This window comes from Schistocerca gregaria, chromosome 8 (assembly GCF_023897955.1).
Source record: "Schistocerca gregaria isolate iqSchGreg1 chromosome 8, iqSchGreg1.2, whole genome shotgun sequence".
NCBI classification, from domain to species: domain Eukaryota; kingdom Metazoa; phylum Arthropoda; class Insecta; order Orthoptera; family Acrididae; genus Schistocerca; species Schistocerca gregaria.
In genome coordinates this window covers 381,300,807-381,322,882 of record NC_064927.1, presented here as the reverse complement: position 1 = coordinate 381,322,882, position 22,076 = coordinate 381,300,807, and the positions used below count along the sequence as shown (strand labels likewise).

The 22,076-nt window shown below is 42.6% G+C and overlaps 1 protein-coding gene across 1 annotated transcript in view; it reads left to right on the top strand.

Moving 5' to 3' along the window:
- The window catches only part of LOC126284823 (uncharacterized), a 54,131-nt gene that overhangs the window by 27,384 nt on the left and 4,671 nt on the right, over nt 1–22,076 (top strand). Inside the window, exon 2 of the mRNA XM_049984034.1 lies at nt 5,882–6,199. Within this exon, the coding sequence (XP_049839991.1) occupies nt 5,882–6,199 (318 nt within the window). The remainder of the gene's footprint in view (nt 1–5,881; nt 6,200–22,076) is intronic.

Sequence of the window (22,076 nt, the reverse complement as noted above, 5' to 3'; positions counted from 1 at the left end):
TTTCAATTGGTGAGAGATCTGGGAAATGTTCTGGCCAGGGCAACAGTCGAACATTTTCTGTATCGAGAAAGGCCCTTACAGGACCTGCAACATGCGATTGTGCATTATACTGCTGAATTGTAGGGTTTTGCAGAGATCTAATGAAGGGTAGAGCCACGGGTCGTAACACATCTGAAATGTAACGTCCACTGTTCAAAGTGTCATCAATGCGCGAACAAGAGGTGACCGAGGCGTGTAACCAATGGCGCCCCATACCATCACGCCGGGTGATACACCAGTATGGCGATGACGAATACACGCTTCCAACGTGCGTTCACGCCGATGTCGTCAAACACGATTGCGACCATCATGATTCTGTAAACAGAACCTGGATTCATCCGAAAAAAATGACGTTTTGCCATTCTGCACCCAGAGTACACCATCGCAGGCGCTCCTGTCTGTGATGCTGCGTCTCCGAGCTGATAGTTCATGCTGCTGCAAACGTCATCGAACTGTTCGTGCAGATGGTTGTTTTGCAAACGCTCCATCTGTTGACTCAGGGATCGAGACGTGGCTGCACGATCCGTTACAGCCATGCGGATAAGATGCCTGTCATCTCGACTGTTAGCGATACGATGCCGTTGCGATCCAGCACGGCGTTCCGTATTACCCTCCTGAACCCACCGATTCCATATTCTGCTAACAGTCATTGGATCTCGACCAACGCGAGCAGCAATGTCGCGATAGGATAAACCACAATCGTGATAGGCTACAATCCGACCTTTCTCAAAGCCGGAAACGTGATGGTACTGATTCCTCCTCCTTACACGAGGCATCACAACAACGTTTCCCCAGGCAACGCCGGTCAACTGCTGTTTGTGTATGAGAAATCGGTTGGAAACTTTCCTCATGTCAGCACGCGGTAGGCGTCGCCACCGGTGCCAACCTTTTGTGAATGGTCTGACAAGCTAATTATTTGCATATCACAGCATCTTCTTCCTGTCGGGTAATTTCACGTCTGTAGTACGTCATCTTCGTGGTGCAGCAATTTTAGTGGTCAGTAGTGTATTATTTGACATCCGATTGGAAGTGGTGATGTGTGGAATGATAGTAGATGTTTCAAATTTCGACGTGAATTTATTCCTTCACAGTTATAGAGTTACAGACCAATAAAGGTCTGTGAGGTGTATTTTCATTCTTAAAGCGCTATAGAATTCCAAAGTTGACTGGTTCTCTCTTCTATACCAGAACACAGAAAAAGGGAAGAAAGAGTCTACCACGTGATGGGATGGTGGCAACAACAACAACAAAAATACCTATGCGAAACAGAGTCCACTGTGGTGTATTGAGAAGTACTAAAAACAGAACACACATCAACCGCAATTGAATGCATAGTTCTAAGTTGCCGTGACTAGATGTCAGAGATCACTATCAATCGGGGATTCGCCATTGTGATTGGGTTTTCAGATCACTATAGAATTCATAAATTGGTTTTCTCCACTATATTAGGAAGGAGGAAGGCACTACTGCATGACAGGATAGAGACAACAAGAAATAGCACTGCAAGGCAGACTCCACAGCAGTGCACTGGGAAGCACAGAACACGACACACTTAAACCACAATCCAGACCGTAGCAGCAGCTGTCATGGCTAGATGTCGGAGATCACTGAAACACTCGCACATCCCTTGCGCTCATGTCCCGACATCCGCACAAAGCACGACGCCGCCAGCAATGCACAGAGATCAGCGAAAACTACCACCTCAACTGCAGCTGCAGTCTTGGACCACATGTATGTAAGAGTGCATCACCTCCCGCCACTGAGGGCATCCGGTGATGATTGGAGTCGTAGGAATTCGGATATTGTCAATGTTTCCAGAGCAAACACGCACCCATATTCAATCTTCTATTACACAACATGCACGTCCGCTTCTGTCGCACTCACCCAGCACATTGGTACTTTGCCAGCCCTTGCTGCTGTGGGCAAGATCAGACCGGTCAGTGCATTCTTTGTACCCATCACAGGCTTAGCTAATTCACAACTTTCCATCTCAGAAGCCATGTGACCGCCCTTCTAGCTAGCCACAGTGCATGCAAAACAGGCAGCTACAGCCTGGATGTATACAGTAGCTCTAAACAATTCCACCCGCCATAAACATAGACCCACTAGTTTTAAAAATACACTACTTTACCCCATCCAAGCATGTTGTTGACCATACACATCGAATTTCTCACGTGAAATTTAAATTTCTACCCTTTGTATGAGTTATTTTCGGAGACAGAAGAGATCGAGGCACACCTGTGTTCTCACTTCACTTAAGTGTCGTTACTTGAGAAAATCCTGTGATGTCATTGCATAGGCTACATTTCATCTAAGTATTTTCTCATAAAGTAGGAAATTTTTTTTATCTGTTTCGTCATGCATCGCAGGACTAGAATATTAAACTCATTTTTGACTCGTGACAGAGTGCTAAGATCTACCTCTATCAAAAGACCCCTCCTCACTTTTGACCTCTCTTAAAGTAACCAAATGCCTCGCCACATATGATGTCTCTTAAGGTAACAGCACAGAGAAGTTGTAAATATTAGGTTTATACTGGACTCCACTTTAGATGCTCATCTCTCCCTGTGTAGGTGAGAGATTGAGGTATCACTAAAAGATATCACTGCAACGAAAAGAGCACCTGTTTACCCTTCAAGTCAAGAATCATATGTGCTGTATCATAGCAATCACTTCCAACTGCCAGGCAGCACATCATGGATATCAAATTGATAAGCTAATTAATTAACTTGATCATATGAGTCAATTTGCATGGCGAGTAATGTTTTCCAACAGTCAGTTTACACCACCTCTGGCTTTTATCCCAGTCATCCTGTGTATTGTGGAAACAGCAGCAGCATAATTTGTAAGTAGGCTGTTTAGGTTTTCTTATTGGTAACGCCACATAGCGCTCTGTATGAAAAATCACTGGCTGTGCTGTGCGCAGTCTGTGGCTAGTTTGCATTGTTGTCTGCCATTGTAGCGTTGGGCAGCTGGATGTTAACAGCGCGTAGCGTTGCTCAGTTGGATGTGAGCCGCCAGCAGTGGTGGACTTGGGGAGAGAGATGGCGGAGTTTTGAAATTTGTAAGAATGGATGTCATGAACTGATATATATATTATGACTATTAAGGTAAATACATTGTTTGTTCTCTATTAAAATCTTTCATTTACTAACTGTGCCTATCAGTAGTTAGTGACTTCCGTAGTTTGAATCTTTTATTTATCTGGCAGTAGTGGCGCTCGCTGTATTGCAGTAGTTCGAGTAACGAAGATTTTTGGTGAGGTAAGTGATTTGTGAAAGGTATAGGTTAATGTTAGTCAGGGCCATTCTTTTGTAGGGATTTTTGAAAGTCAGATTGCGTTGCGCTAAAAATATTGTGTGTCAGTTTAAGCACAGTTGTGTATAATTTTTCTAAGGGGACGTTTCAAATTTACACCATGCAATGTCCAGATTTCAGTAAGAGCCAATGGATCGAAACATGTTAATGTTGGTTTAAAACCTGACATAGATCTTAAAGTCATGGTGTAAAAAACAAAATTTATGACAGTATACAAATCTATAGTCATACACTGCTTGGGTGTGTCACAGCAGAAAGACAATACCTGTTTATTTTATAGTATCACCACATATGGTCGATGCCAGCACACAGACGGTATTTGTTTCTGATATATATATTTTTTTCCTGTTGGGTTACATGAAGTCGTTGATGTAACAGGATATCTCGTTGCAAAACAGAGATATGTGGCAGAGTCTGGTAAAATTTAGTGCACTCTTGTAATGTATGCATTGACATGATGGTTGTCACAGTGAAGTGTTGCTATGTATTTAAGTAGTTGCCATAAGGTGGGAGTTGTCGCCAGCGGCCTTGCTACAGTGGTTAACACCGGTTCCCATCAGATCACCAAAGTTAAGTGCTGTCGGGCTGGGCTAGCACTTGGATGGGTGACCATCCGGTCTGCCGAGAGCTGTTGGCAAACGGGGTGTTCTCAGACCTTGTGAGGCAAACGGAGGAGCTGGTTGACAGAGAAGTAGCGGTTCCGATCTCGTAAACTGACGTACGGCCGGAAGTGTGGTCTGCTGGCCACATGCCCCTCCATTTCCGCATCCAGTGATGCCTGCGGGCTTGCGTCGGCGTGGTTCTAACCGTCCCTTTATGTACCAGCACCTACCTGTGAAAGTTGTCTCAGTAGATCATCTGTAGGGAAGCCGAGCAAAACCTACTTACTTCGACGTGAACCAGGCTGCCATTAAAGTCACTAATCTGCGTTCCGGGAGAAAGTATTCACACGAAATGAAAGGTTGGAAATTTTGTCCTTAATTTATTCTGAAACTTAGGGGAACAAGTATCACTGCCAAGCCCGTGCTAGTCTTAACACAGTCACTCACAATCCATTTCACTCATGTTAGCAAGTTTATGGTGTTGCATTTCCCGAAAACGTAATAGCTACAAAAATACTGATTGTTTTTGGTTGAGAATGCTCGCCAAATATTAAGTCTGTCGGTACCAAATGCAGTCACAGTTTTTAGCCACCGACCTGCTCAATACGCCACGCGGAATTTATGTCTTTTCTCATCACAAAATTCACTTAAAAATTCCGCAATTTCTGCACGCACATCGGAATAATTATGCCTTCACTTTACAACACTTTTGATGTATGAAACACTGCTAGATCCGGAAACTTATCATTTCCATCGTAACTACTATTACACACGTCCAAACTGTTTCATGGCTAGGCTCCGACTCCCCTCTAGAATTCTCTAAGTCTTCTCTACCAGCAGAGGAAGGCGCGCGAAGAATATTGCTTTACCATTGGTCAGTTTACTCTGCAGCCAATAGCAAAACAACATTCTCCTGCGTCATTCCGCGCTTTTCATCAATAACCAATCACAAAATAGTAAACCTAACGACTGCACTTTTTACCCACGTAATTACCTAATATGCTGAAGTTCTTTTATGCATAAATTTATTTACTATTATTATTTGTACCGGAATTAATTTTCCCTTTACCATAAACGTACTTTACAAATCTATTCCACAAAAATCCCCTTTGTCCACGTCCATACTTCTTCGAAATGTTTACACACTAAATCCCACTACATAACTCGTTAAACAGTTATCTTCATATTAACATCAAACCACTCACGCATCATTCATACTGCTAAAACACATTTATAAGATTTTACCTACACAAAAAGACATAATAACACTTTATGAAAATACTTGAACAGTTTATGAAAAACATTCTATTACTTTAGTGCACTCTAGTGGGCACAATCGAAACTAAATTGTCCTCTATCGGCTGATACATAAACTACGTGCGCGTCCAGTCTCGCGTCACCATCTGTCACTATCCAGCTCTGAGACACATCTCCCACTTAACGGCCTCCAAGGCAGGATCGGTATACGGCGCTACGCCTCAGGCTGAGGCGTTACCGTTGGGCCTTCATGGCCTGTTCGGATGGAGTTTAGTTTAGTTTTTAATATGGGAGTTGGGTAGTCAGTTCATTTTGTACCCTTAGTTCCAAAATGATCCTCAGTCACCAGTTTAATTACAGTATATCACTAAAGGCTTAGGACACTATCCAGTTGTTTTAAATGGCCTACTGGATATATTTATAAACCACTAACCAATTTCCACTCCACAATTGTAAGTACTTTATGGAATGCCTACTCACTAGAACGGTGGGTACATCAGCAGCAAAGAGTTCACAGGCGAGGTGCCTGGGGAGACCAGAGCAATGGCGAACGTGAGCTGGTGATGATTGCTCACCACAGTATGGGCCCTGGAGACATTCACGACCTAGGTGGCTCCGGATAATAGCGGCACTCTTCCTCTACCATTACTATCACGTTGTTGCAGGTGGGCTGCCACGCCAAGGCAGTAGGCTCTCCTAAGCCACAGTGGCTGTCCGACCTGGAAGAAGAGACGGAGAAGGCAACAAGTGACGCCAAGGACGTGATCAGCAGGACGGCCAGGGCGGACAGAGAGATGGCGCAGTGGGCTGTCAAAGACGCCAAGGACGAAGCAGCCAACGCCGTCCGCGACACGAAGGACGTGCTGCAGGAAGCGGTCCGTCGCGCCAACCACACGCCGCGGCCCCTCACCGAGCTGGAAAAAGCCGAGCAGCGGAACATGGTTTTCGACAGGATGCTGCAGCTCGTCAACATCTTTGGACAGGTAACCGTGGCGGACTTCCTTTATACGCATACGTGATGGGTAATAATAATAATGTAGTTGGCTCAACAGTCTGTTGTAAGTCTTTCGATTGTAGGTCACTTAGAGGCTTGCTCGTCCCTGAGCCAAAGGTACCCAGTTTTCCCAGGCGGCAACCCAACCCGACCCTGCCTAGCTTCGATGGTTATGCGAGAACCATTGAATCCAACGTGACAAGGCCATTGTGTGTGAGGTGGATAGTGGACAAGCATTCGGATTCAAATCACATGGAGGCAAGGTAGAAATGTATCGGCCTGGCACAAAAATAGAACTGATATCAGTAAAGAAATGTAAATGTGTGACTAGGGCCTCCAGTCGGGTAGACTGTTCGCCGGGTGCAAGTCTTTCGATTTGACGTCACCTTGGCGACTTGCGCGTCAATGGGGATGAAATTATGATGATTAGGGCAACAGTCGGGAATCGAACCTTAGGATTGACATTATGTCGCACAGATCATTTTTTTCCGGTAGGGATGTCCCAAAACACCCGTTCAAGTCCAGTGTTGAGCTGTTAACTCAGTTTTTTATTACAGAGGGCAGCTATCTCTCTGACCGAACACGCTGAGCTACCGTACCGGTTACCACTCAGCTACTGTGGGCGGACACTGACATCAGTGAGCTACGATTCACATATAAGTTTATACTCCAGACGCCACCTTACAGTGCGTGGAAGGCACTGCTGCTAACACTATTATTTACTCCTGTTCCCCTGTGCCATACGCAAACGATGTGCGGGAAGCACGATTGTTGGTGTCTCTGTATGATCTCTAATTTTTCTGGTTTTGTCGTTGCGATATTTTCGTTGTACTTACTTGGCAGGAAGTACTATGTGCCTCGATTGCTCTCAGAATTTCAACAGTTAATCTCTCCATGTTGAACAATGCCTCTCTTGCAGCATCTGTCGCTGGAGTTCGTTAAGTATCTCCTTTAAGCTCTCGCACTTAGTAAACGGTCCTGTGTGAATACCGACGATTCTCACTGGATCTTCTCTTGCTCTTCTATTAATTCAACACGTCAAGGGGCCCAGACTGATGAGCAATACTCACGAATTGGTCCAAAGAATTTTTTGCTATCCACTTCTCTTGTGGATGAAATATACGTATTTCCTTAAGATTATATCAACGAATTTAACGTGACAGCAGCCTTTGCTATAAGTAGTTCTATATTGTCATTCCGAATACTCCTAGTAGTTTTACATTTTTATCGAATACAGTGTTTTGTCACCAGCAGTGCAGTCGAACATACTGAATTTCTTCGCCTATTTATGCGCAACACGCTAAATTTTTTATCATGATGATAAATGTCAGTAAAATTTTACTCAGCTGCTTGATCACATTAGCAATATATGAAATCGTCCGACGTTTCGGCCATTATTGCGAACGGCCTTCCTCAGGACTTTGTGCTGAGCTAGCATAAAGCTCAGCACAAAACACTGATGAGGTAGTTTGCAATAATCGCCGAAACATCGGATAATTTTATATACTAACAATGCGGTCAACAGCCCAGAAGAATTTTATTGATAGTGACAACGGCCGTGGTTATCTACGCTTAAATGATGATAAATGTTTCACAATAACGTATAAGTCAAGATGCCGTGGTTTTGCGATTGCGTAGAACTTGAGTAATGACGAATTTACTTCTGTTTTTAGCCGGCGCTGTGAAAATGTCAAAATACCATTATCTAATGATGAGAAACTAGTGTTCAAATGGCTCTGAGCACTATGGGACTTAACATCTGAGATCATCAGTCCCCTAGAATTAGAACTACTAAAACTTAACTAACCTAAGGACATCACACACATCCATGCTCGAGGCAGGATTCGAACTTGCGACTGTAGCAGTCGTGCGGTTCCCGACTGAAGCGCCTAGAACCGCTCGGCCACCGCGGCCGGCGGAAAAACTAGGGATTGGTTAGTTCACTTCAGTGTAACACAATCCTGATCTCTGAGTGAGTGGAAATCTGACTTCGAAAGTTTGAAAGCAAAAAAAATTGAAATTTTATTGACGTTAAACAAAGTAAATAATATTTTGATTGACGGAGTGTATGCAGTGTTAAATTCTAAAGTTTATGTAAGAGTGATGAAGCGCTTAGGAAAATTGTAATTCTTGTCGAATTGTAAGGCTGGGAGGGTCCGTGACATTTCACCCAGTGGACAAATTGGACAGCATTTGTTTTGGGCTGTTTATCTCCAAAGGAAGTTGATCAGAAGTTGATGAAGGTTTTTAAGGAGTGTACTACTTTATTTTCAGTAAAACAAATGGGAGGCTGATTTATCGGCGGCACTTCTCTTGAACAGTAATCAAGTGAAAGTAGTCCCAAAACTCCATCAACAATTAAAACATCGCAAAATGCTCGGTACAATACTGGACATCAAGCAACCGTTCTAAACTACATACTGTATTCAATACTTAGTCATTCTGCACGACTTTAACTCCTATATTTCCATCACCAACGAATTGCCTGATGCTTCAGAAAATATTCTGTCAACTGATCACTTCAATGAACCAAGTTATGCCATAAATTTCTTTTCTACCTGATTCGAGTCCACATCTCTTCGTTAGTTATGCGAACTCCCCATCTAATATTATTCAGCTCTCTTACGTAACGGCAAGTTTCAAAAGCTGCTTTTCTCTTCTTGTCCAAATCGTCCATTGTCGAGGATTCACTTTCCTCCAAAAGTACACTGCCGCCATATTTGTTTCGGAAAGACTTTCTAACACATTCACCACGTTTATATTCGGTGTTACCTACTTCTATTTTTGAAATGTTTTTCTTTTTATTGCCAGTCTCATCTGATAACCCTCCACTACGGCCATCATCAATAATTTTGGGCCCAAATATTAAAACTCGTCTCCTTTCAGCATTTCATTTCCTAAACTAATTCGCTTAGGATTAACTGTTGTTGTTCATTTAATAACTTCTTTTCAAGATACTCCTTTCAGCATTTCATTTCCTAAACTAATTCGCTTAGGATTAACTGTTGTTGTTCATTTAATAACTTCTTTTCAAGATACTGTCTGTTCTGTTCAGCTGATCTTCCAGGTGCCTAGTCGTCTTTGAAAACACTGCAGCGTCGTTGATGAAGACGTAAAGTATTTGTTTTTTCTGCTTGAACTTTAATATCTCTCAGTATATACCGTTAGTTCTTATACTGTTTGATCAAGGTATAAATTGAATAAAGACCACAAGAGTGTCTCACTCACTGCTTAACAACTGCTTCCCTTTTATGTCCTTAAACTGTAATACACTCGTAAGATTTAAAAAATAAAGAAAATAAACAAAGCGACGGACCACGAAGGTATTGGTTCAAATGGCTCTGAGCACTATGGGACTCAACTGCTGTGGTCATTAGTCCCCTAGAACTTAGAACTACTTAAACCTAACTAACCTAAGGACGTCACACACATCCATGCCCGAGGCAGGATTCGAACCTGCGACCGTAGCAGTCACACGGTTCCGGACTGCGCGCCTAGAACCGCCAGACCACCGCGGCCGGCCCACGAAGGAATTATCTGGATGGACCGGAAATCGGTAGATGTACATGTACAGACAAACAAATGATTGCAAATGCTTTATTTAACAGAAAGAGCTTCGCAAATTGAGCAATTCAATAACGCGTTGGTCCACCTCCCGTCCTTATGCAAGCAGCTATTCGGCTTGGTATTGATTGACAGAGTTGTTGGATGTCCACATGAGGGATAACGCGCCTAATTCTGTTAGATCGTCAGAATCCCGAGGCGGTTGGAGGACCCCGCCTATAATATTCCAATTGTCTCCAATTGAGGAAAGATCCGGTGACATTGCTATCCAAGTTAGTGTTTGGAAAGCACGAACACAAACAGTAGAAACTCTCGCCGTGTGTGGGTGGGTATTACCTTCCTTAAATGAAAGCCCAGGAAACCTTTCCATAAAAGGTAACACAACAGGCCGTAGTCTTGGGCTTGGAATCTCGTTCACGGAGCAGAACTGTGTTCAGCGATGAGTCCCGCTTCGAATTGAGCCCCGACGCCCAGCGAACATGTGTCTGGAGACACCCCGGGCAGCAGTGGGATACCAACCTGTCTTTCACCCGTCATACGGCCCCATAGCTAGGAGTGACGGTCTGGGGTGCCATTTGTTTTCATGACAAGACCCCTATGGTTTTCGTCTGCAGCACCTTTACAGCACAGCGCTACGTCGATGATATTCTGCCCCCCCGTTTTGTAGCCCTTCATGGCAAGGCTCCCTGGGCTTCCATTTCAGCAAGATAATGCCCGCCCGCACATGGCGGGAGTTTCTACTGTTTGTCTTCGTGCATGCCAAACACTAACCTGGATAGCAAGGTCGCCGGACTTCTCCCCAATGGAAAACGAATGGAGCATTGTGGGCAGCGCCCTCCAACCATCTCGGGATGTTGACGATGCAACGCGCCAATTGGGCAGGATTTTGTGCGATATCCCTCAAGAGGACATCCAAAAATTCTGTCAACAAATGCCAAGTCGAACAGCTGCTTGCTTAAGGACCAGAAGTGGACTAACGCGTTATTGGCTTGCTCAATGTGTGAAGCTCTCTCTCTTGAGTAAATGATCCAGTTTTTCTGAAATTGTAGTCATTTGTTTGTACATGTACATCACGTCTACCGATTTCCGCCGTATTCGAATAATTCCTTCATGGTACGTCTTTTTACTGTCAGGTAAATGCATGCTGGTTTTTACATTTTATGACAGTTAATAATGGGTGCTGCATTAGTTGAATTTATCAGCAATCTTCGACTTTAAAAAAAAGAAGAAACTAACCGCTTTCTGGTGCCCAGTTTGTAAGGTGTTAGGCAAATCCAACATCTTCTATGAAAACCCTGACTTGATAAGCAAATCCAGTAGTATGTCACATAGCTCCGAAAAAATCGCGACATTAAATTAACCAAAGTAATACGAGTAACGAGTGAGCAAATGGAATACCATAGACTAACACAAGAATGCCTAAATGCATGTCATACCTTCCCACCGTGAGACAGACGCAGTTCCGAGGGGGAACAGCAGCCGAGAGCAGAACCGTGTTAAGCTAGAAGGCCCTACAATAAGGGACGGACTGGACACCCAATTCGCCAGCTAACCACTATGACAACGCCAGCTGCAAGTTTTAGCGTGAGACTTTTTCGCGTCTCTGTTACGTTAGGACCACCCTCCCAGCCCATCTTAAAAGATAGAGCCCTCCAGAAGAACAGTGTAGATCTTACGATAACGCTAAAAGGACCACACCAGCTGCAGGTTTTAGCGTGAGACTTTTTCGCGTCTCTGTTACGTTGGAAACTTTAAAAACATTGTCCCACCACGAAAAGTGTAACGTTTCTCATTGGATAGACAGAATTTTTGTAGGCGGAGATTAAGGTTAACATTGAGACCCTGATTGGTCAGATGAAAACACAGCCAGATAGTTTTTTTTTAAGCCAACTTCGGTAAATTGTAGTAAGGATAAATTAGGAGAAGAGTTGCTTCCGAGATGGAGAGGTGAGCGGAGCTGTGCTGCCCGCCGCCGCCCTGACGCTGCCTAAACACCGACAAGGTAATGAACGCACGCGATGCCACATTTTTGAGCGCATAAGGCTTCACTCAGAACAGCAGAAGTCTCATCTGTTACATCCCCTTTTTGCGTAATACTAGTGTCGATCGTCAATTAAAGCTCATGGTGTTCACATTTGCCACTTGAAGTAAAAATCTGAAACGCGATGATTTTTCTTTTATATAGTTATTGAGAAGCCACATCAGCTACTGTAATTTACGACAAGTTAGATAAGTAATTAAAGATAATTGAGGGTCACTGTAGACCACTTTGATAGTTTGCTCTTTTGTGAAACTTAATTTAAACTTAGATTATAGATGTGATATGGCATAGGTCATCCTTCGATCCATTGTAGAGCTTGGAAACCCATTCAGGGAATATTCGTTCACATTTTTGTTGAACGCAGTTGGTTTTTACCATCCTGTATTAAAACATTTCCTTTTATCAATAGCGCAATTTATAACGATGTTTTGTGAGTAGAATAAAATTTCCAATGGTAAACTTAACTGCTTTTTCGACGTTATTTTACCAGCTAACTAAAAATAGGAAAGCCTTGAACCCCTTCCACTAAATTTAGTTAGTATTAAGATTCTTTTACAGGGAGTGCAGTGGAGCTGACACTGAAATCATTAAGTATTTGGTTACATCATCGCTAGTCTCACTGAACTCTTCTGAATTCTACATGTCATGTGTGGTCTGGCGTCTCCTTACCAGCAACAGGTCTCAGGTTCAAACTAGTCAATTCCCTAAAAAACATGCTCAGAGCGTCGTTGCGCGAAAGTGGTAGGGAGACACGGTATAGAACAAACAGGCACCACCCAGAATGTTAGAAGTTTGACTGTGCAGAAGTCAGAAATGAAGCAGCACTCTTAATATTAGATGAAAACGGGTGGCCCTGTAACCATATAGACGAAGTATGCTACGTCTGCAATCCGGTTTCATGGAACAACAAAGCTTTTACCCCTCCACTAACTAAGCGAGCTGGCGCAGTGGGTAAAACACTTGAGTCCCTTATGCCAGGAGTCAGATTCAAATCCGTATCTGGCCGTCGCGATCTGGATTTGCAGTGGAAGAGCTAAAACGCTTAAAGACAGATGACCGGATGGTTCCCCCGAAAAGAACATAGTAATTTACGTTCTTTAACCTCTTCAATCTCCGTTTTTACTAATATCGAAGTTAATAGGACATTAAAGATCAATTTTTTCCTCTTTTATTGGTTACCTTGCAAAGGGTGAATCAGTATCTCTTAAATATTATGCCAGTGTTCCGGAATCTCAAGATAAAAATATAAGTGTGAATAAACCCGTATTGGATTACAACACAAAGAAAAATACATATTTCATCAGGAAAATGCATCTGTCGACGACATTGCCTTGGCGATGGGAAAATAAGGTATTTAACCAAAAATTGTGTTCACCGTCTCTGAACACGAAATTTAATATCCCAGGACGTCCACTTATTTCCATATCTAAATAACTTTACTGCTGTAATTTTTTTTTAATTTGGGCAGCTGTAGTTTTTAAATTGTAAGACATTTGCAGGGTCAGATGTGGACTCTGACCACAATCTATTGGTTATGAACTATAGATTAAAACTGAAGAAACTGAAAAAAGTAGTGAAGGTACCAGAGGATCACGTAGGTAAAAAGACGAGAGCTAGTAGAAATCCTTGTATAACAGAAGATATATTGAATTTAATTGATGAAAGGAGAAAATATAAAAGTGCAGTAAATGAAGCAGGCAAAAATGAATACAAACGTCTCAAAAACGAGATCGACAGGAAGTGCAAAATGGCTAAGCAGGGATGGCTAGAGGACAAATGTAAGGATGTAGAGGCTTATCTCACTAGGGATAAGATAGATACTGCCTACAGGAAAATTAAAGAGACCTTTGGAGAAAAGAGAACCACTTGTATGAATATCAAGAGCTCTGATGGAAACCCAGTTCTAAGCAAAGAAGGGAAAGCTGAAAGGTGGAAGGAGTATATAGAGGATCTATACAAGGGCGATATACTTGAGGACAATATTATTGAAATGGAAGAGGATGTAGATGAAGATGAAATTCGAGATACAATACTGCGTGAAGAGTTTGACAGAGCACTGAAGACCTGAGTCGAAACAAGGCCCAAGGAGTAGACAACATTCCATTAGAACTACTGACGGCCTTGGGAGAGCCAGTCCTGACAAAACTCTACCATCTGGTGAGCAAGATGTATGAAACAGGCGAAATACCATCAGACTTCAAGAAGAATGTTATAATTCCACTCCCAAGGAAAGCAGGTGTTGACAGATGTCAAAATTACCGCACTATCATTTTAATAAGTCACAGCTGTAAAATATTAACGCGAATTCTTTACAGACGAATGGAAAAACTGATAAGAGCCGACCTCGGCGAAGATCAGTTTGGATTCTGCAGAAATGTTGGAACACGTGAGACAATACAGATCCTACGACTTATCTTAGAAAATGGATTAAGAAAAGGCAAACCTACATTTATGGCATTTGTAGACTTAGATAAAGCTTTTGACAATGTTAACTGGAATACTCTCTTTCAAATTCTAAAGGTGGCAGGGGTAAAATACAGGGAGCGAAAGGCCATTTACAATTTGTACAGAAACCAGATGGCAGTTATAAGAGTCGAGGGGCATGAAAGGGAAGAAGCCGTTGGGAAGGGAGTGAGACAGGGTTGTAGCCTGTCCCCGATGCTATTCCATCTGTATATTGAGCAAGCGGTAAAGGAAACAAATGAAAAATTCGTAGTAGGTATTAAAGTCCAAGGAGAAGAAATAAAAACTTTGAGGTTCGCCGATGACATTGTAATTCTGCCAGAGACAGCAAAGGACTTGGAAGAGCAGTTGAACGGAATGGACAGTGTCTTGAAAGGAGCATGTAAGATTAACATCAACAAAAGCAAAACGAGGATAATGGAATGTAGTCGAATTAAGTCGGGTGATGCTGAGGGAATTAGATTAGGAAATGAGACCCTTAAAGTACTAAAAGAGTTTTGCTATTTGGGGAGCAAAATAACTGATCATGGTCGAAGTAGAGAGGATATAAAATGTAGACTGGCAATGACAAGGAAAGCGTTTCTGAAGAAGAGAAATTTGTTAACATTGGGTATAGATTTAAGTGTGAGGAAGTCGTTGTGAAAGTATTTGTATGGAGTGTAGCCATGTATGGAAGTGAAACATGGACGATAAATAGTTTGGACAAGAAGAGAATAGAAGCTTTCGAAATGTGGTGCTACAGAAGAATGCTGAAAATTAGATGGGTACATCATATAACTAATGGGGAGGTATTGAATAGAATTGGGGAGAAGAGGAGTTTGTCGCACAACTTGACAAGAAGAAGGGACCGGTTGGTAGGACATGTTCTGTGGCATCAAGGGATCAGAAATTTAACACTGGAGGGCAGCGTGGAGGGTAAAAATCGTAGAGGGAGACCAAGAGACGAATACACTAAGCAGATTCAGAAGAATGTATGCTGCAGTACGTACTGGGAGATGAAGCAGCCTGAACAGGATAGAGTAGCATGGAGAGCTGCATCAATCCAGTCTCAGAACTGAAAACAACAACAACAGGTGGCTGTTTTTGTCATCTTCCGAAATTCCACTTCAGCGATTGAATGCGGGGAGAGGGTGGCGATTGTCGTTACAAATTTTAAAAATCTATGTTTTTAGCCCGCACCTCGTGGTCTTGCGGTAGCGTTTTCGCTTCCCAGCGCACAGGGTCCCGGGTTCGATTCGCGGCGGGCTCAGGGATTTTCCCTACCTCGAGATGACTGGGTGTTGTTGTGTCATCTTCATAATCATTCATCCCCATTACGGTCGGGGGAAGGAAATTGCAAACCACCTCCGCTAGGACCTTGCCTAGTTGGCGGCGCGGGTCTCCCACATCGTTCCCTACGCTCCTTGGAGTAAGGGACCTCTCACCATCTTCATGTTTTAGATACCTCTAAATACACTGATGAGCCAAACCGTTACGATCACTGCTCACCTTGAGACTGCATGCTACCTGGTGACGTTTCGGGAATGTTAAGCGGCGAGTCAAGTACCGTTTACGCTGAGGTGACAAAAGTCAAAGAACAGTTATATGCACATATACAGATGGCTGTAGTATCGCGTACACAAGGCGGTGCGTTAGCGGAGCTGTCATTTGTGCTCAAATGATTCATGTGAAAAGGTCCCCGACTTGATTATGGCCGCACGACGGGAAGTTTTGAATGGTAATTGGAGCTAGACGCGTAGGACATTCCATTCCGAAAATGTTTGAGAATTCAGTATTCCGAGATCCACAGTATCAAGAGTGTGCTGAGAATGCAAAATTTTAGTAATTACCTCTCACCACGGACGACACAGTGGCCGACGGCCTTTACTTAACGACCGAGAGCAGCACCGTTTGCGTAGAGTTGTCAGTGCTAACAGAGAAGGATCACTGTGTGAAATAACTGCTGAAATCAAAGTGGGACGTTCGACGAACGCGTCCGTTGGGACGGTGTAGCGACACTTAACGTTAAAAGGCTATGGCAGTAGACGACCGAGGCGACGGTAGGGGTCAAGGGGTGTGTGCGCAGTAGCAAGCTGGGACTAGAGCACTGAACGGAAAAAGCTGAACAATCTGCCTTTTTCAATCCCACGTTGAAGGCGTTCGTTTAACTCTACGGAACACTTACACTTTTTAATATGCTCTGAAGACCATCAAATGTGCATTCCTTGCGCTGATAACATTATATTTACATTTGTCTTTAAGAGACAGGTGAACTAAAGTAGATGATTTGACGGGTGTTCCGAGATATCATACATTCACTTGCGTTCCATGCAAGTCATTCGTTGCTGTTCTACATATTTACCAAATACATTTTTAATTCGTTACCAGTATCTTATTTTCTGGTTGATATATGGCGCATCCATTTAAATTTGCTCTAAGTAAGAGTTGCATTCATAAACAATTACGGAATAATGCTAAAATGGAATACAACAGGCATTAACATTTCATGTCAGCACAAGTGGGAATTGCATGAGCACTCGAAGTATACTGCAGATCCCAATATTATTGACTATTTCAAAAGATGTACAAGAAATCGTCCAGATGTTATTTAAAAAGTAAAAAAAACTGATAATAATTTGTTATTACTAACAAGCTGTGGGTAAAGTGTTATTAATTTGTTTTATAAAATTAACAGCTCGTTTGGATGAGCTTGTGGTCTTGTACAGATTTTATAGATAAAATCATGAAAAGTATTTCACTTTAAACTTACAGCCGTCCGAAGTGGCCGAGTGGTTCTAGGCGCTTCAGTCTGGAACCGCGCGACCGCTACAGTCGCAGGTTCGAATCCTGCCTCGGGCATGGATGTTTGTGATGTCCTTAGGTTAGTTAGGTTTAAGTAATTCTAAGTTCTAGGGGACTGATGACCTCAGATGTTAAGTCCCATAGTGCTCAGAGCCATTTAAACTTACAATGTCACGTCGTGTTATCTAAACATAATCTGCAGCAAGATTAAAATAAACACCGCTCTGTGAGCACATCTGTTTCTAAAACAAAGAAAACGCCTTTCTACTTACACAGATAGTTGCTCGAATTTGATGTCCAATCTTTGCGCCTTGAATTTACAAGTCACCTCTTACGCTGATAAATATCTGAAGGAAACAGAGCAGTCTGGAGCTGTACATCTAACCATTTGACGCTGTGTAACAATAAAATTAAGCAAAATTCTCTGATTTACTTTCCTGCGCCAAGCGAAGCATACAACACTGTCCTCGAACTGGCATTCAAAATGGCGGATTGTTCAGCTCGGTATATCCAGTGCTTTAGCTGGGACATCGACGTCATACCTGACTCTTCCGCTAATCACAATCAGTATCCCGCCAACGCCGTAAGCTATTGCTTTGTCATTGTGTTTTCGAGTGAATGCAGTGTTGTTTTATGGATGTTAAAGCTTCTAGTGATTTCCCGCAATCGTGTAATCATTCAATAACGGGTGTTTCTGGTTACTTACATTCGTTATGTTGAAGCCTGATCGTCATCTGCCAAACCCTGCACCAAACGTCGATTCTACGCAGGTATTCCAACATTTCGCTCACAGTTTTCTAGCCTTAAGACGTCTCTATGTGTAACAGTAGCATTATCCGTGATTGATGCTACAGTTATCAGTTTTCTGAGAGGTTCGAGGAGTATGTTATGATTTTTTTAAATGAAAAATAATGATTTTCTGTGCGATTACGAGTTGTACTAACTACCCTTGACAACGAAGAAAGTTAGGAATCATGTTTAATTAGAAATCAAGTTTCACATAGTTTCTGAGAACACTGAAGGAAAAGAAAATTGATAAATGCCTTTAAACGTTTTCAGTTGCTAACTTTTGTGTGTGCTCAACACATTTTGCTGATTGTAATTATGACATGAATTTGAAAAATTATTGAATCTTCTTCCGAAACACAAGATGAAGTCTCTTATTTTCCCCTTGCAGAATTTATAAGTGGGTAGTTATGAACAATGGGAAAAAAATCGGGCACGAAAACGAATTTACCGTAAGGCATAGATGATGTTTTACTGGTAAATATATTACCAAGTAAAGAAGAAACTACTAGTACAGAAAACGTCAGCTATTAAACAGATGCTGGAAATACGCGATGCACGTTAGTGTCAACAATTAGAAATTACGATAGGAGAAGTTAAGAAAAAGAACACAGATTTAGAGGATCATCTATCTCAATGTGATACTGAGTTACTTAAAATGAAACGTTTTCTGACTGTGAGCAACATGTATTTATGAAAGAAAATTGTACTAATTGGTCATCTGAAGATAGTATAAGAGCGGCGTCTTTACGTTATATGTCGTAAAGCAGTATGCTTTTAAATGTAGGTAAAACTATTTTTTTATTTAATTAATAAATAAGTTGATAATAATATCTACTGTATTCACAAAAAAATGAAATGATCGTATGGCATTGTTGGCCGGGACGCCCCATGCGGGGAAGTTTGGCCGCCGCATTGCAAGTCCTCTTTAGTTGACGCCACTTCAGCTACTTGCGAGTCAATGATAATGAAACAATGCTGATGTACACACAACACCCAGTCATCACGAGGCAGAGTAATCCCTAACCCCGCCGGGAATCGAATCCGAGACACCGTGCGCCGGAAACGAGAACGCTACCGCAAGACCACGAGCTGCGGACCACTGAATTGACAACTATATACGAGTTGGACATGTGTGCGTCATATGCCTATAACCTTCCATATGGTGCACTGAGGCGACAGGGTCAGTGGTGACATCAATTGTCACCTGAGTGAAACTACAAATTGGCGATAAGGCATAAGACGTCCACGCCTCATCATAGTACATAGAGCTGGGAGGTTTGTTTCCTCTGTAAAGCAGGGTACTTGGCGACCCGTGGCTAATACAATGACAGAGCACAGTGGTGCTACAGGCACAAGTGTTTCGAAGAACACTGTCCATTGTGGAAACATGTCGCTTGACGAAATGATTCACATTTCTTTTTACTCCAGGTTTATGGTAGTGTATGGATGCGTTGCAATAGAGGCAAGTAGTTGCTCAAGAGATGCGCCGCGTTTTAAACACATGCTGAAACGTCCCCTTAGAAAAATTATACACGACTGGTCTATATGAAACGTCCCCTTTGAAAAATTTATACAAGACTGTGCTTAAACTGACACACAATATTTTTAGCGCAACGCAATCTGACTTTCAAAAATCCCTACGAAAGAATGGCCCTGACTAACATTAACCTATACGTTTCACAAATCACTTACCTCACAAAAATCTTCGTTACTCAAGCTACTGCAATACAGCGAGCACCACTACTGCCAGCTAAATAAAAGATTCAAACTACTGAAGGCACTAACTACTGACAGGCATAGTTAGCAAATGAAAGATTTTAATAGAGAACAAACAGTGTATTTACCTTAATAGTCAAAATATATATGGTAGTTCATGACATCCAGTCTTGCAAATTACAAAACACCGCCATTTCTCTCCTCACATCCACCACTGCTGGCGGCTCGCCTCCAACTGCGCAACGCTACGCGCTGTTAGCATCCAGCTGCCGCTGCCCAACACTACAATGGCAGACAACAATGCAAACCAGCCACAGACTGCACAAGGCACAGCCAGTGATTTTTCATACAGAGCGCTACGTGGCGTTACCAATAAGAAAACGTAAACAGCCTACTTACAATGCCACTGGGGCCAATATTATCCTCTGGATGACATTCCGCTGGGGTTCACTGGTGCCTGTGTTGGTAATCAGAGGCAGCTGTGGACTACGTGAACATTCAAAATGGCTTTGAGCACTATGGGACTTAACCGCTGAGGTCATCAGTCTATGTGAACATTGCGGCGGACCATATGCATCCCTTCTTCCTTGATGTCTTCCCCAACCTCAACAATATCTTTCAGCGAGTTCACTATCCATGTCACAAGCCCATAATCGTGCTACGTTGGTTTGATGTGCATGTTAGTGAGTTCATATTGATGTCTTGACCACCATATTCGCCTGATCTGAACCCGATGACGTATCTAGTCCACGTTTCGCGCCCGTAAACAACCGGTCTGTAATTTATGGGAACTGCCTGGCCTGTGTGCAAACATTTGGTGCCACATACCTCGTGAAAACTATCAAGCACATGTCCAGACCCTGCCAGGAAGAACCGCAGCTGTATTGCATTCCAAATGTCGACCAACACACTATTAAATAGGTGGCCATAATGTTTTGGGTCGTAAATGTAGCTGCGAAATGCCTGTAGCAAGACTGCTAGAAAGGGAAATCTTTCTCTACATTTTAAATTAACGTAGCTTTCTCGACACTGTGTAATGCCCAGGAAACAACATTACAACTCACCGTTCTGTGTGGGTAATGTGTCACAAAGAGAGGGTGAGCTGTGACATTTATGCAGAACTTCGGTATAAATGGTGACATGTAAAGTACCCTGGAAGTTTGTACTTTAAGCGCTGACTGTATCAACGTCGATTAAAAGCTATCTGCGGTTATGTCGCCATTTAGCCCTGCTCAACGAAAAGTTCGGCTGCACCAACTTCAGTTAAAGTTAAACGAGAGCGTTGATCAGGGTTAAAGTTGACTGAGGTGGGAGACTGGCTTAGCTTGAACTTATCACAGTTAAGATTAGGTAAATATGTACGTATTAAGACGGCGGCGCCTTTTGGCGTTATAGATGTCACAGAAAATATTACATCTTGACCACGTAAATCATCGCTGCATCTGTTTTAGTGTACTTGTGGAAAGGGGAAATCCTCTCGGAGATTACGAGGACAGGAAATTTGAAGACACATTTCATCTCTGAAAGGAATCAGTGTTGTGGTTATTCGGTCAAATCAACGACTGGCTGCAATTTCCTATTTATCGGAATAACTTAGACTCGCCAATGAACAGACTTCTAATGATATTAATGATATATGCAACTGGTGCATTTTGTGTAGTTATTGGTGACAGCCCTACGAGGGGCGTTTGAAAAGTCCATGCGAAGTCCGAGAGATGGCACCACTGGCGCGTTTCGAGGTCATGTTTAGTTGGTAGCATCTTTGGAAAGAACGCACACCAAGTTTCGGCCATATTGGTCTATTTCTTTGTGTTTGGTATTCGTCTGAATCAGGGAAGTCGAGTGATTGTCAAGAAATAAACGAAAAAGAATTTCGTGCGGTAATTAATAATTACTTTATGAAAGGCAAAAGTAAAGAGAAAGAGAAGCTTGATTAACAAGAGTAAAGAGAAGCTTGATTAACATAACGGTGACTCTGCATCTTCGATTACAACAGTTTATACGTGCTTTCAAAATTTTCGAAGTGACCATATGGGCACGAGTGATGCTGAACGTTCTGGACGCCCTGTGGAGGTTAAAACTCCAGAAATCATCGGTAAAATCCATGATATGGTGATGGATGACAGAAGAGTTAAGGTGCGTGACATTGCCAGTGCTATGGGCATCTCGAATGAACGGGTACATAATATTTTGCATAAACATTTGGACATGAGAAAGTTATCCGCAAGATGGGTTCCGCGACTGCTCACGCTTGAGCAAAATTAGAATCCTGTGAAGTGTTGCAAGGGTGGTTTGCAGCTGTTCAGGTAGAATCCGCAGGACTTAAAGCGTCGTTTCGTCACAGTGGATGGAACATGGATGCATTACTATGCCCCTGACACCAAACAACAATCACTCGTTACTAAGGGAGAATCTGCACCAAAATAGGCTGGAAAGGTATGGTGACTGTCTTTTGGGATTCGCAAGGGATAATCCTCATCGACCATGTAGAAAAGGGTAAAACTATTGCAGG